The sequence below is a fragment of the Schistocerca gregaria genome, chromosome X (assembly GCF_023897955.1).
Source record: "Schistocerca gregaria isolate iqSchGreg1 chromosome X, iqSchGreg1.2, whole genome shotgun sequence".
NCBI lineage: Eukaryota > Metazoa > Arthropoda > Insecta > Orthoptera > Acrididae > Schistocerca > Schistocerca gregaria.
The window spans coordinates 232,803,327-232,816,802 of record NC_064931.1 but is presented as its reverse complement, the minus strand read 5'-3'; the positions used below and the strand labels follow the sequence as shown (position 1 = coordinate 232,816,802).

Here is a 13,476-nt window from a genome sequence, read left to right as displayed (position 1 = left end):
CTGCAAAGTTTGACTAATGCAAAGCAACACTAAAATGTTTTATTACATGTTCTTTGTGTGTTTTAATGTACATTATCACAAGTATGTTTGTTCCTTTTTGTGTAGGGAGCCCCTTCATAGTCAAATGCACCCAAGATTATGGAATATTTACGAGTTTAACTTGAACACCATTTTGAATGAAATACAATTTGTATTTGAAAATTATATTATGTTGTCCCAACCTATAAGAAATAATTAAATGGGCAGAGCTAATGCTATGTAAGACTATTGTCTGAGGTGACATGTCATATTTCATGTTTTTAGCAACTCCATATATAGTGTGAAATAAAAGTTATTTTCTATGTTAACTCTTATGATGAATGTCGTATGTTTCCATTGTTACAGACCCCAGTTGTTGTGCATCATGTCTACCAATCAACATCATAGCACTAAAAATAATGAGCAATGTGGAAGCTATAGAAAATCCAATATCTCCATTTATATCCACAACACATCCACTTGTGTGAATTTAATCATAAATCAATTGTTCCACAAAAGAAAGCACAGGAAAAGCAGCACTGGACAGCTCCATCACACTCGTATCCAGATGTTCAGATAACTTTTGCCCTGGCCAGTTCTTGAGGATGGCAAGCAAGAATTTGAGGAAATGGTGTATTTATCAAAGGAGCTTTTGGTACTCATCTTGACATCAAAAAAATTAAACACCAAAGAGTGGGTCACATTTAAAAATACAGAATATATATTATACATCAATATCTACTAAATATCAAAATATACACTGAAGCATACAATCAGTATATATGAATCAATATTAATATACTTAAAGGAATTGATTTTTCTATATAGTATGTTCTTTTATTTTGCAATAAGCACTTTATTTCATCATTAGGCAGGTAGTTATTTTCACACCAAGGACACTATCAAGCTAGATTACAATAAAAACTGTTATGCTTACAGCATATTTAACCCACACAGGAGAGTGACGAAAAAGTTAAATGTGATGATGTCCCTACCAAGAGTTTCACACAGCTGTGTGGATCATAATACACTGTAAGTATAATAATTGTTATTATGATATGCAACAATAATGTGCAAAATGGTGAAATCATCCAGTTACAGAACAATTAAATAAAGTGTTAATGTCAAAATAAGGAACAAGCTATTCAAGAAAGAGACATGTATTACGACAACTGCATAAAAATTGTTTTAACATAGAGTGATAAGGAAGAAATGATTATAAATGTAACCACAAAAAACATATAAACTCTAAATATACAGGAATAACATAATTACTAAATAAGATTAAGAAACAAATCACATAATGGTGTCTCAGAGCAATGAGTCAAAAATATGACTTATATGATTTCAAAATAGCTGTTTTAAGTATTCCAAATTCACATAAAATATATTGATAAGTTTGAAATTGTTAATTTCTTTTCACATATGATATCAAAAGTGTACAGTTTCATAACTATTGATATTTATTCCTGTAGTACAATAGCATGTTCAAAAACTAAAGTTCCCATACCTTTTCAACTGCGACTCAGAAACCTTATTACTCCACAAACTATTTATGTCAGTCTCTACAAAGATATACAAGACTGTTGGTGTGGAGATTTATATACAAAAATAGTTCCACATCTGATGACACAGCAGAAACAATGGATTTACTGAGAAGAACAGTAAAATTTCTTGTAATAACTTCTCGTCACTCATGGAGATATGTAGGTACTGTCTTGTACAGTTACAATGAGCATTGAAATTACCTTTTAATATGAATTTTAAAAATTCCAATTCTATCCCTTGTACATACAACAGTAGGAACAGCCCAGACATTGAAAAATTTCAGAAGATTCCTTATATGTGATTCTGATTATGATTGCGGACACCAGACGTAACTGAACAACATGAACTTATTAATAAGAAGTAACTTAACAGCTATAATATGAGCCTATTAATATTGATATCTATAAAAAAAAGTTACATTTCTACTAAGTAAATACAGGACAATCATTCCCATCATAGCACAAACATTATGTGGTGACATAATTAATGTATGAAGGAGGATTAACTCTTTTTGTGCCATGGTAAAACATCATGTAAAATGTTATGCCATTTGAAAATAATCTGTTTTAGATTCTATTCCAAATAGATTTCTATACCTCTCTCTATGTTACCACTGATGACGGCACAGAGATGCTGAAATATGTGTGAATCAAGATACACATCACTTTTCAGTTGATGTTTGTGCTGTAAAGGAAATACATTTTTTTGCAGATGACAGACACCAATAATACATATTAAATAGCATATTACACTAGTTTACTACAGTACTGTTGGGATATTGCTAACAACTAACACAATATAGGCAACATCACAATTAACACAGATAATTCCGTGAATAATAACAATAATATAAAACAGACAATTCTTAATATTTGCTTCTCTGAATACTGCATAAACATTGCTGATGAATGATTATAACTTCTTCTTTGCTTATACTTATAAGATAACTTGGCACACCAAATATATAGATACTTCTTTTTAAGTTAGATAATCATTTCTTTAAGGAAATAAACCAGAAAGATGTGTTCATCAGTGAACCATTTCACATTTTCCTTCTCTTCTTTCGTCCAGCTTGTGATTTCCTCTTCACTTGAATCTTCTTCCTTTTTGTACGACCATTTGTGGATGGCCTCTGACGCTTAACAATCATTTTCTTGCCAGTGGGTACCTGTTAACACATATGAGAGTTTTAAAAAATTATATTATTATTAAAAGAATTACTATGTCATTATTTACAAGATTTTAAACATGATCAGACGTGTTGACATTAATGAATACTATGTATGGTAGAACTATATGTTAGATTCACTCTCATGGTAATGGAACGCCCTGGTGAAATGCAAATAATTTAAGAATAAAGTTAACAACTCACCACTATACTGTTTAATGGGTTGTTACTTTTACTCCTTAAATTATTTAAATTCACAGTTGTGTGTCTTGCACAAGTTTTTACACTCATCTGGGATGTTCCTCAGTGCTATTGCACACAAAAAATACTATAGCCTACAAAAGTAGTGAAAATTCTCTAAAATGGTAAATAGGCTGCACAGGGGACTTTGAGACAAGACTCATAGTATGTCTGTTTGATTTGGCAGCTGGGGAGGTGGAATCCCAGCACAGAGTCTAACTCATACAACTGTCAGGTACAAAATCACCAATAATTTTTTGCTAAGTAATTAGAAAATTTAGAAATAATTAATAAATGATAAAGAAACATGAGACTATGCAGATGAACAATGATTCAAAATCAAATCCTATCAATTAGATCAAGGGATCACAAATTTAGCATTGGAGGGCAGCGTGGAGGGTAAAAATCGTAGAGGGAGACCGAGAGATGAGTACACTAAGCAGATTCAGAAGGATGTAGGTTGCAGTAGGTACTGGGAGATGAAGCAGCTTGCACAGGATAGAGTAGCATGGAGAGCTGCATCAAACCAGTCTCAGGACTGAAGACAACAACAACAACAACAATCAATTAGATCATCAGATATTAATAACAAGACCATGGTGTAGAAGTACTAAATATCATTGTTTAACTGCAACAGTTCATAACAGAAAACCACAGTTTATCCACTAATGAAAGCATAATTAATGACTATGAGATTTTAGTAATTACAAAGGGTAAGATCAAAATCTTGTTACTCTATTTTCCGTTCTAGCTTACGGTTGGAGGTATAAATGGCTCATTAACCTTTCAAATAAAAATGATGGCATCTTATTTATTTATTGCTTATGCAGCCTGATCAGACTAGGGCACCATGGCCCCCTTTTGCACTGGACCAGGAACAACACATACCAAAACATACACATATAACACTAATAACAATAATAATAATAATAATAATAATAATGGACATTAATAATAATATTTCTTTGCTTTGACACATTTGAAGCTATGTTTGGTATCATCATATACAAAAGGGATCATGAAAGAGGAGAAGATTAAAAATGAGAATGACAATAGCTGTCAAGAAATGACGGACTTGCAATAGATGAATCTGTGAAGAAGGTGAATGGAATACGTGGGGAGGGGGGCGAGGGAGAGGGGGGTAAGGGATGATGACTAGAGTGAGCTGCTGGCAACTATATGGAAGAGGTAGCTATTGTGATAGAAGATGGAGCACTACCTGTCTTTTGAAGTTTGAAAGGAATTTAATTTCGCTAATATTTTGATGATGATCATGCCAAACTCAGGTAGTGTTATACAGTAGTACAGAGAGCATTTCACTTTGTTGAAAACGAGTTTTTCTACTGTGCTGTTCACATAGTAGTGTGAGAATTGAAGATAAATAAGAGATAATACAATGATTGAGAAGACAGAGTATGATAGTCTCTACACTTCTTTGCATGCAGCCAGCTTTGAACTCAGGAGTGAGAGAGTCGAAGTAGCAAACGTCATAAATATATCGCGCACAAATACTCAAACCCAGTTATAGTTGGCGTGAGATCTCATACGAAACTTCTTGAAGAATAGGATCACCATATTCAAGTATGAGGAGTATTAGAGATTCTAGATGTTACTCATTAATATCTAGAGAAAATACTTTTTTATATTTCTGTAGCGAATGAAGTGATTGGTATATCTTATTTTAGACTGCATTTGTGTGTTAAGTCCTATCTGAGTGATGGTCCAGAACTATCTCAAAGTTCTTTGCAGAAATATAAAACACGTATCATTGAGGGCGGAAGACATTCACTGAATTGGGAAGGGTAATACATCTTTTGTTAGTAACTACAATAAATTCCGATTTAGATGGGTTAAGTTTCAAACATATGTTCTGCACCCTCTCAGATAAAGCAAGCAAGTCAGCAACAACTTACAAGATGGACGGCTGTGTACAGTTGCTTTTGAGTTGCACTTACGTATAACTGAAGGTCTTCAACATGTAAGCGATATCTGCAATGGGAAAGAACAACGGTGCATCATTAACATAGATTGAGAAAAGTAAAGGACCCAGTACTGATCTTTACGGTGCCCCTGATACTACATCCCTCCACTGTATTTTTTGTTCTGACCATTACGCATTGTTGGAGGAATGTAAGGCATGAGTGGGACTTGAAGAAAAATTTTGACTGGTGAGGTTAGCAAGCAGAATGTCAAAGTCGACAATGTCAAAAGCTTTTCCGAAGTCCAAAGAGCACATAATACTGTTCCCTCTTGCATTGCAGTTTTTGCGAAATCCTGACTGGTATTTATCTAAAATGTTATTTATTTCACGTTAAGTAATTGGGAAGCTGATAATGAGCTTGAATCCTTAGATAATGCTGGCTGAATGTGAATGGGTCATACGCGTAGAGTTGTTTGGCAGATTCCTTTTTGGGTAATGGTTTTCTGTGTCCCTGCTTCAATGTTTTTCGGTTTGCTGGAGGTAAGAGAGAGGTTAAAACTGTTCGTTATTTTGGGCAATAGTGGATCGATGAGGAAATTGATCATTTGCACTGTAATATCACCGTGTCCTACATCTGCCGAACAAATGCGTGCAAATGAGTTACTTCCCGTATCAAAGGTTCCGGTCTGAAGAGAAAATTTTTCGTGTGTACCAATCACTGATGCTTTAAAGGAATCGATGGTTCGCGCCCTTGTGCGTTGGTCACGTAAAGTTGTCGGAGTAGTGAAATACTGATTAAGATATCCTCAGTAGGAACTAGAGGTTCACTTGTAGATTTGGGTTTGTCTATTCCTAGGCCTCATCGACAGGCCTGCGATCACCCTCAGTTAACGACTGAGCAAGCCTGATTTTGCTGTTCTCATACATTGGCTAACTCGGTTACGTAATTGCTTATAAGTGAGATCGTTATCAGAGGTCGGCTGCTGTTTACGTATGTCCTCTGTGCTGCGTCTCTGGTACTCACAAGGTGTTTAGGGTAATCTTAAGCCATGGTGCAGGGTTTCTCGTTATTCTTACAGATTTTAAAGCAGCATGTTTATCGTATAAATTATTGAACCTCTCTATGGAATTTGATACGTCATAATTTATATTGAAGTTATTCCCTGTGGTTGCCTGTTAAGGAATTTCATATGCGTCAGCTGTAAGCTCAGACATACTCATGAACTTTAAAATCTCTAAAAAAAAAAAAAAAAAAAAAAAAAAAAAAAAAAAAAAAAAAAACCCGCCTTTTGTGGTTTGTTCTTTGGACATTGCAACGAATAAGTCATGAATATTACAGCGTGAGTAGACATTCCAGTGTAAAGATCTGATCAGTATGATTTACTCTAGTTGGAGATTTTATCGCAAATATATCAATAACCGTTTTTTTTTTTTCATTTACAACATTTTGTTGATACAGGACCAGCAACTTTTTTTAAATATTTCGTGAAGCTTCTATTAAACAAATCTGTCACCGTTGCAGCACGTAATGTTTGGTATCTAGTATCGAACCAACTAGTTCATTCTCACGCCTGACCTAGTGAGGCTACACTGAACGTGTCTGATCATAGTAACGAACATCAAAATGGAAATACATGATTTAAAAAGTAATTGTAGATGACTGTCAAAAAATCAACATGTGCCTACTTAGCAGGTCAGAATTAGAATAGGTACATATTGATTTTGTGACAGTCATCAAAAAATGGTTCAAATGGTTCTGAGCACTATGGGACTCAACATCTGAGGTCATCAGTCCCCTAGAACTTAGAACTACTTAAACCTAACTAACCTAAGGACATCACACACATCCATGCCCGAGGCAAGATTCGAACCTGCGTCCGTAGCGGTCGCGTGGTTCCAGACTGATGCGCCTAGAACTGCTTGGCCACACCGGCCGAATGCCTTGCTTCTTAATCACATGATTTTATAATATTGGTTCAAATGGCTCTGAGCACTATGCGACTTAACATCTGAGGTCATCAGTCGCCTAGAACTTAGAACTAATTAAACCTAACTAACCTAAGGACACCACACACATCCATGCCCGAGGCAGGATTCGAACCTGCGACCGTAGCAGTCGCGCGGTTCCTGACTGCGCGCCTAGAACCGCTAGACCACCGCGGCCGGCTTTTATAATATTCCTTGTTTCCTTATTCACTACCCTCTCTCCCTTCTTGCAATCTGAAAACATCGCCCGCCCAGCATTGGATAGAATGATTGGCAAGCACAACAATCTGTATCAGAAGCATTACGAAACGTTTAAGACACCCAAGTCGTCGCAGGCAATCATATAAAGTACTCAGCAAATGCACAGCTTTGAATACAGGAGAAACAAAGGCACAAAAAAAAAAAAAACTGAAATCACGAATGGTACGAAATGCACTGTTTTATTTACAGATGTCCTCATCACACGTGGTGACCATATTGGAGTAAACCGGTTTGAATCTAACTTATCATCAGAACTAAAAAACTGGAAAAGACGAAAGCGCAAAGTTACTGTTAAATACAATCCATTATAATTTTTTGTTAAAAGTGCAGACTGAAGAGAAAAATACCCAGCATCTTCCTCCGAAAGTAACGCGTCAAGTAGTCTACAAGCACTTGTTGTGGTCACTTGAAATTAACTGCCGTGTTGCTCATATGTCGTACATCAAACTGAAACGGTTATGTTCGCAGAAGGCGCGTGAGCATGCTCGGCTCACAGCTGCGAGAAATGCAATTTAAAAAATATTTACGTTTAAATAACTCGTAAATAATCTTTATTTTTGCACTTCTTAACACTTTTATAACTGTACAAGCGACGCGCCCCGGCATGTCACGGGTAGCACTAAATATCTGCGGCCGGAAATTTTTATGTGTAGCGATAATAAATTACATGCACAACGCTTTCTAGTGAATCAGTCTATCTATTAAAGAAAACCTTGACAAAGTTGCCACAGTTTACCGTATCTATAGAATTAATAGCCGCGCGGGATTAGCCGAGCGGTCTTAGGCGCTGCAGTCATGGATTGAGCGGCTGGTCCCGGCGGAGGTTCGAGTCCTCCCTCGGGCATGGGTGTGTGTGTTTGTCCTTAGGATAATTTAGGTTAAGTAGTGTGTAAGCCTAGGGACTGATGACCTTAGCAGTTAAGTCCCATATGATTTCACAAACATTTGAACATTTTTGAAAATTAATAGTAATTTCGCATTTTTGCCTCGAGTTAACTTAAGAGACGAAAGAAAATGCCAGGTAAGATTATTTAAACCTCCTATTTCATGCACGTTTCGAATACAAATAACATACAACACACTCCCTACCGACCTAACAGACATGGGGGCAGTGGCATCGGAATTTTATGGATAATGTTCTGTCTTCACATCGGCTGTGAAATTTGCATCTATTCTGTTTGTTTTCGAATAAATTAATGACGATTTTCATTGTACGGTCTTCCAAATATTCGTTTATACTTAATTCGGAAGAACTGAAAGGTTTTGTCTGTGCACCGGAATTAAGTAACAAAGAAAAGGCTTCCGGACTGGCGAGGCGCTGACGTCGCCAGAGGTTGCCGAAAGTGCGTGCAGACAAAATTAGAGGATACTGCAGATCCCCACCTGCTGGGACTCCTCCACGCGCACCCCTAGCGTCACAGCGAAGGTCGCGAGGTGGAACTGCCGGTAGGAACACTGTCGCAGCTCATGGTTCGAAACCGCCTCTCCAAATCCTTGTCGTTGTAAATGACGTGTGCAGGTGGAGGGATGTAGCTAAGTGTGCAGCGTACAGCGCTTACGGGCTGCAGCTGTGGCTTCGGCTTGGGCTGTGGCGGCGGCTGCGGTGGCTGCGGCTCCGTCTGAGTGGCGCGCGTCTTCCTGCCCCAGTAGTAGAGGTTGCCGCTGCGTAGCCGCCTCGCCAGCTCTGGAGGCACCCCACATCCCCCGCTGTTGGCCAACGCGTCACGCTCCACAGCCTCGACGTCGATATCAGGGACCACGTCAAGGAACACGGTAGTCGACGAAGAGGACGACGACGTACTCGACATTGGCGAAACGGGGCGTAATAGCTCGCACGTCGGCCACCAGGAGCTGTACACTTCCGGTTTCTCTACGGCGACCCGCTTGAAGTCTCGCGCCTGAGACTCGGCACCGCTAGACTCCATGAAGCGCACTGGCAGCACACCCGTCCGGCTATCTGTGAGGATAGGCAAGTCGACTGACGTGTCGTGGATTCGGCTCCTCCCCGCCGTAACTCCTGCTTCCCCCTCCACCCGAGAAACCCCGCCCCCACGTTAGTCGCTGGCCAGTTCTTGGCCGCCCAGAGCTTCCGCTCGTACCCTCACCTTTACCCGCACGATCTGATCGTTCCCACGCGGCTGCGCTTGCCTTCCAAGGTCATACATAGCGGAGACGCCTGCACTTGCTCGCCTCTCTTGCCTCTACTACTGATTAAAAAAAACTGCCGTCCAATGTCGTCGATTTGTTGTAAGGTCTTCCGAGTCCAAATGTAACGAAATATCTCGAACAAAATGACCTCCGTGCCAAATAACATTCCGAAAAAACAGATCATGTGGAACCCAACTCGCGGTTTTCTCGCAAGGCATCCTGAAAGCAATAAATCGAAGTAGTCAAATAGGCGAAGTGTTTCTTGACTACTACATGGCATTTGACTCAGCACTACGCATTTGCTTAATGTCGAAAGCACGAGCATATGGCTTATCACTGGAGAGTTTTGACTGGATTGGAGATTTACTGGTGGAGAAGAGGACACGGTACGTTATCTTGGATGGAAAAATGTTTAAATGTGTGTGAAATCTTATGGGACTTAACTGCTAAGGTCATCAGTCCCTAAGCTTACACGCTACTTAACCTAAATTATCCTAAGGACAAACACACACACCCATGCCCGAGGGAGGACTCGAACCTCCTCCGGGACCAGCCGCGCAGTACATGACCGCAGCGCCCGAGACCGCTCGGCTAATCCCGCGCGGCCTCTTGGATGGAGAAAAGTCGACAAATGTAAAATAACTTTAGGTGTGCCTCAGAGAAGTTTGTTGGGACCTACGCAGTTCATATAGCATATTAACCCCAGAACACCTACGGGTGGGAAATGTTACATTGCTACTAAACCATCATAATAAATTGAACTACTCCAAATTTCTTCAAAGGAAGTCAGAATTTTAAGGTTATGCATTAGATAATTACAATTATTAGATCTCAGATGTTATTTTACATACCAAATTAAATACATAATGTCCCGTTTCATACCCTACCGCAATCGTAAATTTTACGACGGATTAGTAACCGCGCGGGTTTAGCGGAGCGGTCTGAGGCGCTGCAGTCATGGACTGGGTGGCTGGTCCCGGCGGAGGGAGTCCCCCCTCGAGCATGGGTGTGTGTGTGTGTTCGTCCTTAGGATAATTTAGGTTAAGTAGTGTGTAAGCTTAAGGACTGATGACCTCAGCAGTTAAGTGCCATAAGATTTCACACACATTTGAACATTTTTTTATTAGTAATCTAGAGTTAATGCTCTTGCAGACAATGTTAACAGTAACCTCACACTCTTCGCAAATTGTGTGGTTAAATACAATGAAGTACTGCCTGAAGAAACTGCACAAATATTCGGTCGGATCTTGATAAGATTTCAAAGTGGTGCGTAGGTCGTCAACTTCCTTTAAATGTTCAGAGATGCAAAATGGTGCACATCACAAAACTAAAACATGTACTAATATCAATGAGTTACAGTTGGAATCGATCAACTCATACAAATATTTAAGGGTAAAAATTTGTAGGGATATAAAGTGGCACGATCGCATGGGCTCAGCCAGAGGCAAATTGGGTGGCAGACTACACTGTTCATTGGCAGAATACTAAGGAAATTGAATCAGTTTTCAAAGGAAATTGGATACAAAACACACATAGACCCATCCTAGAACATTGCTCATGTATCTGGGGCCTATACCAGATAGGACTAACCTGAGTAATTTTTAGGGATACAATGACGGACAGTATGGATGGTCACATGTTTGTTTGACCCACATGACAATGTCACGCAGTAGAGCTGAACTGGCAGGCACATGAAGATACGACGCAAACCATCCCATGAAAGCATACGTACAAAGTTTGTAGAACCAATTTTAGGTGATGAATCTAGGAAAATACTACAACCCCCTACGTATCACTTATATAAGGATTGGATTGGGTTGGGTTGGGTTGGGTTGGATTGTTTTGGGGGGAAGAGACCAAACAGCGAGGCCATCGGTCTCATCGGGTTAGGGAAGGACGTGAAGGAAGTCGGCCGTGCCCTTTCACAGGAACCATCCCGTCATTTGCCTGGAGCGATTTAAGGAAATCACGGTAAACTAAATCAGAATGGCCGGACGCGGGATAAGGATTGGTAAGATAAGATTAGACTAAAAACAGCACGCTCAGAGGCATGTAAGCAATCTTTCTTCCCGCGATCCATACGTGAATGGAATGGAGAAATGGGCTAATAACTGGTACCGTGGGTACTCTCTACAACTGCATTTCACAGCGGTTTGTAAAGTACAGATGTGGATAAGGGATAGTTAGTTTTAATTATTGCTTTAAAAATTATTTACGTAATTATTACTTTTTGTTTGTTTGCAGATACATATCTGCAGTCCTTAAAGTCCGTCTGTTAACAGAAGAGCAAACAGCACTTGTGGTGGGGGAAGTGACCTATCCAGGAAGAGCACTACAACTGCCGTACGGGATGACTAAGTACCAGTTTCCCATCTAGCAATGCAGTGCAGCTTGTGATGATTCACGTAGACTTTATTGGCTCTGAGCACTACGTGACTGTATTTTTGAGGTCATCAGTCCCCTAGAACTTAGACCTACTTAAACCTAACTAATCTAAGGACATCACACACATCCATGCCTGAGGCAGGATTCGAACCTGCGACCGTAGCAGTCGCGCGGTTCCAGACTGTAGCGCCTAGAACCGCTCGGCCACTCCGGCCGGCAGACTTGATTGGCGTGCGTTTATCTGTATGTTATATTGGTTACTAATTTTGTATTTTGACTTTTATGTTGCTCTGCCACTCTCTCTGACCATCATTTCTTTTTCGATTTCTTCATATTTTTCATGCAGGGATTTCGCCTTTGCTTTCCTGCATTTCCTATTTACTCCATTGCTAAGTGACTTGCATTTCTGTACTCCTGAATTTCTCTGAACATTTTTGTACTTCCTTCTTTCGTCGATCAGCTTAAGCATTTCTTCTGTTACCTATGGTTTCTTCGCAGTTACCTTCTTTGTACTGTTTTTCTTTCCAACTTCTGTGATTACCCTTTTTAGAGATTTTCATTCCTCTTCAACTCAACAGCTTAGTGAGCTATTCCTTATCGTATTATCTATAACCTTAGAGAACTTCGAGTGTATCTCTTCATTCCTTAGTGCTTCTGTATCCCACTTCTTTGCGTATAGGCTCTTCCTGATTAGTCTCTTAAACTTCAGCCTACTCTTCATCTCTAATAAATTGCGATCCGAGTCTGTATTTACTCCTAAGTACGCCTTACATTCCGGTAGCTTATTACGGATTCTCTGTCTGACCATGATGTTGCGGTTGATAATGGAAGCAAGACCGAAGAAAAGTCAGGATACGTTCAAAGGATTTGTCGACCAGGAAAAAGCGTTCAAGAATGTCAAACGGTGCAAGGTGTTCGAAATTCTTAGAAAAATAGGGTTGAGCTACAGGGAAAGCCGGTTAATATACACTGTGTACAAGAGCCACGAGAAAACAATAAGAGTGGAAGTCCAAGAGCCAAGTGCTCGGATTACAAAAGGTGTGAGGCAGGGATGTAGTATTTCGCTCCTACTGTTCAAACTATACATCGAAAAAGCAGTGACGGAAATAAAAGAAAGGTTCAAGAGTGGGATTAAAGTTCAAGGTGAAAGGATATCAATGATAAGATTCGCTGATGACATTGCTGTCCTCGGTGAAAGTGAAGAATAATTACAGGACCTGCTGTATGGAATGAACATTTTAATGAATACAGAATATGGACTGAGAGTAAATCGAAGAAAGACGAAAGTAAAGAGAAATATCAGAAACGAGAACAGCGAGAAACTTATCATCATAATTGGTGATCAGGAGTACATGAAATTAACGTATTCTGCTACCTAGACGGCAAAATAACCCTTGAAGGGTGGAGCAGGGAGGACATAAAAACAGACTATCACTGACAAACGGAGCATTCCGGGCCAAGAGAAGTCTACTAATATCAAACATAGGCCTTAATTTGAGGAAGATATTTCTTAGAATTTATACTTGGAGCACAGCATTGTGTGTTAGTGGAAAATGGAGTATAGGAAAACCGGAACAGAAGAAAATCGAAGCATTTGAGAAGCGGTGCTTCAGAAGAATATTGAAAACTAGGTGGACTGATAAGGTATGCAATGAGGAAGTTTACTGGAGAATCGGCGAGGAAAGAAATATGTGTAAAACGCTGACAAGACTAAGGGGCAGGATGGTGGGACATCTGTTAAGACATGACGGAATAACTTTCACGGTACTAGAGGGAGCGGTTAGGGTAGAAATTCTAGAGG

The 13,476-nt window shown here is 39.5% G+C and overlaps 1 protein-coding gene across 4 annotated transcripts in view; it reads right to left on the bottom strand.

Moving 5' to 3' along the window:
- Positions 1-476: 476 nt before the first annotated feature.
- The window catches only part of LOC126297852 (uncharacterized), a 447,299-nt gene continuing 434,299 nt past the window's right edge, over positions 477-13,476 (bottom strand). For 3 of the 4 annotated variants that reach the window (XM_049989117.1, XM_049989116.1, XM_049989118.1), the window contains one exon: positions 512-2,734. In XM_049989117.1, coding sequence (XP_049845074.1) covers positions 2,609-2,734 — 126 coding nt within the window. In that variant the 3' untranslated portion in view covers positions 512-2,608. Of the gene's footprint in view, positions 2,735-13,476 lie in introns of all 4 variants that reach the window. The other variant, XM_049989115.1, reaches the window with a different exon arrangement.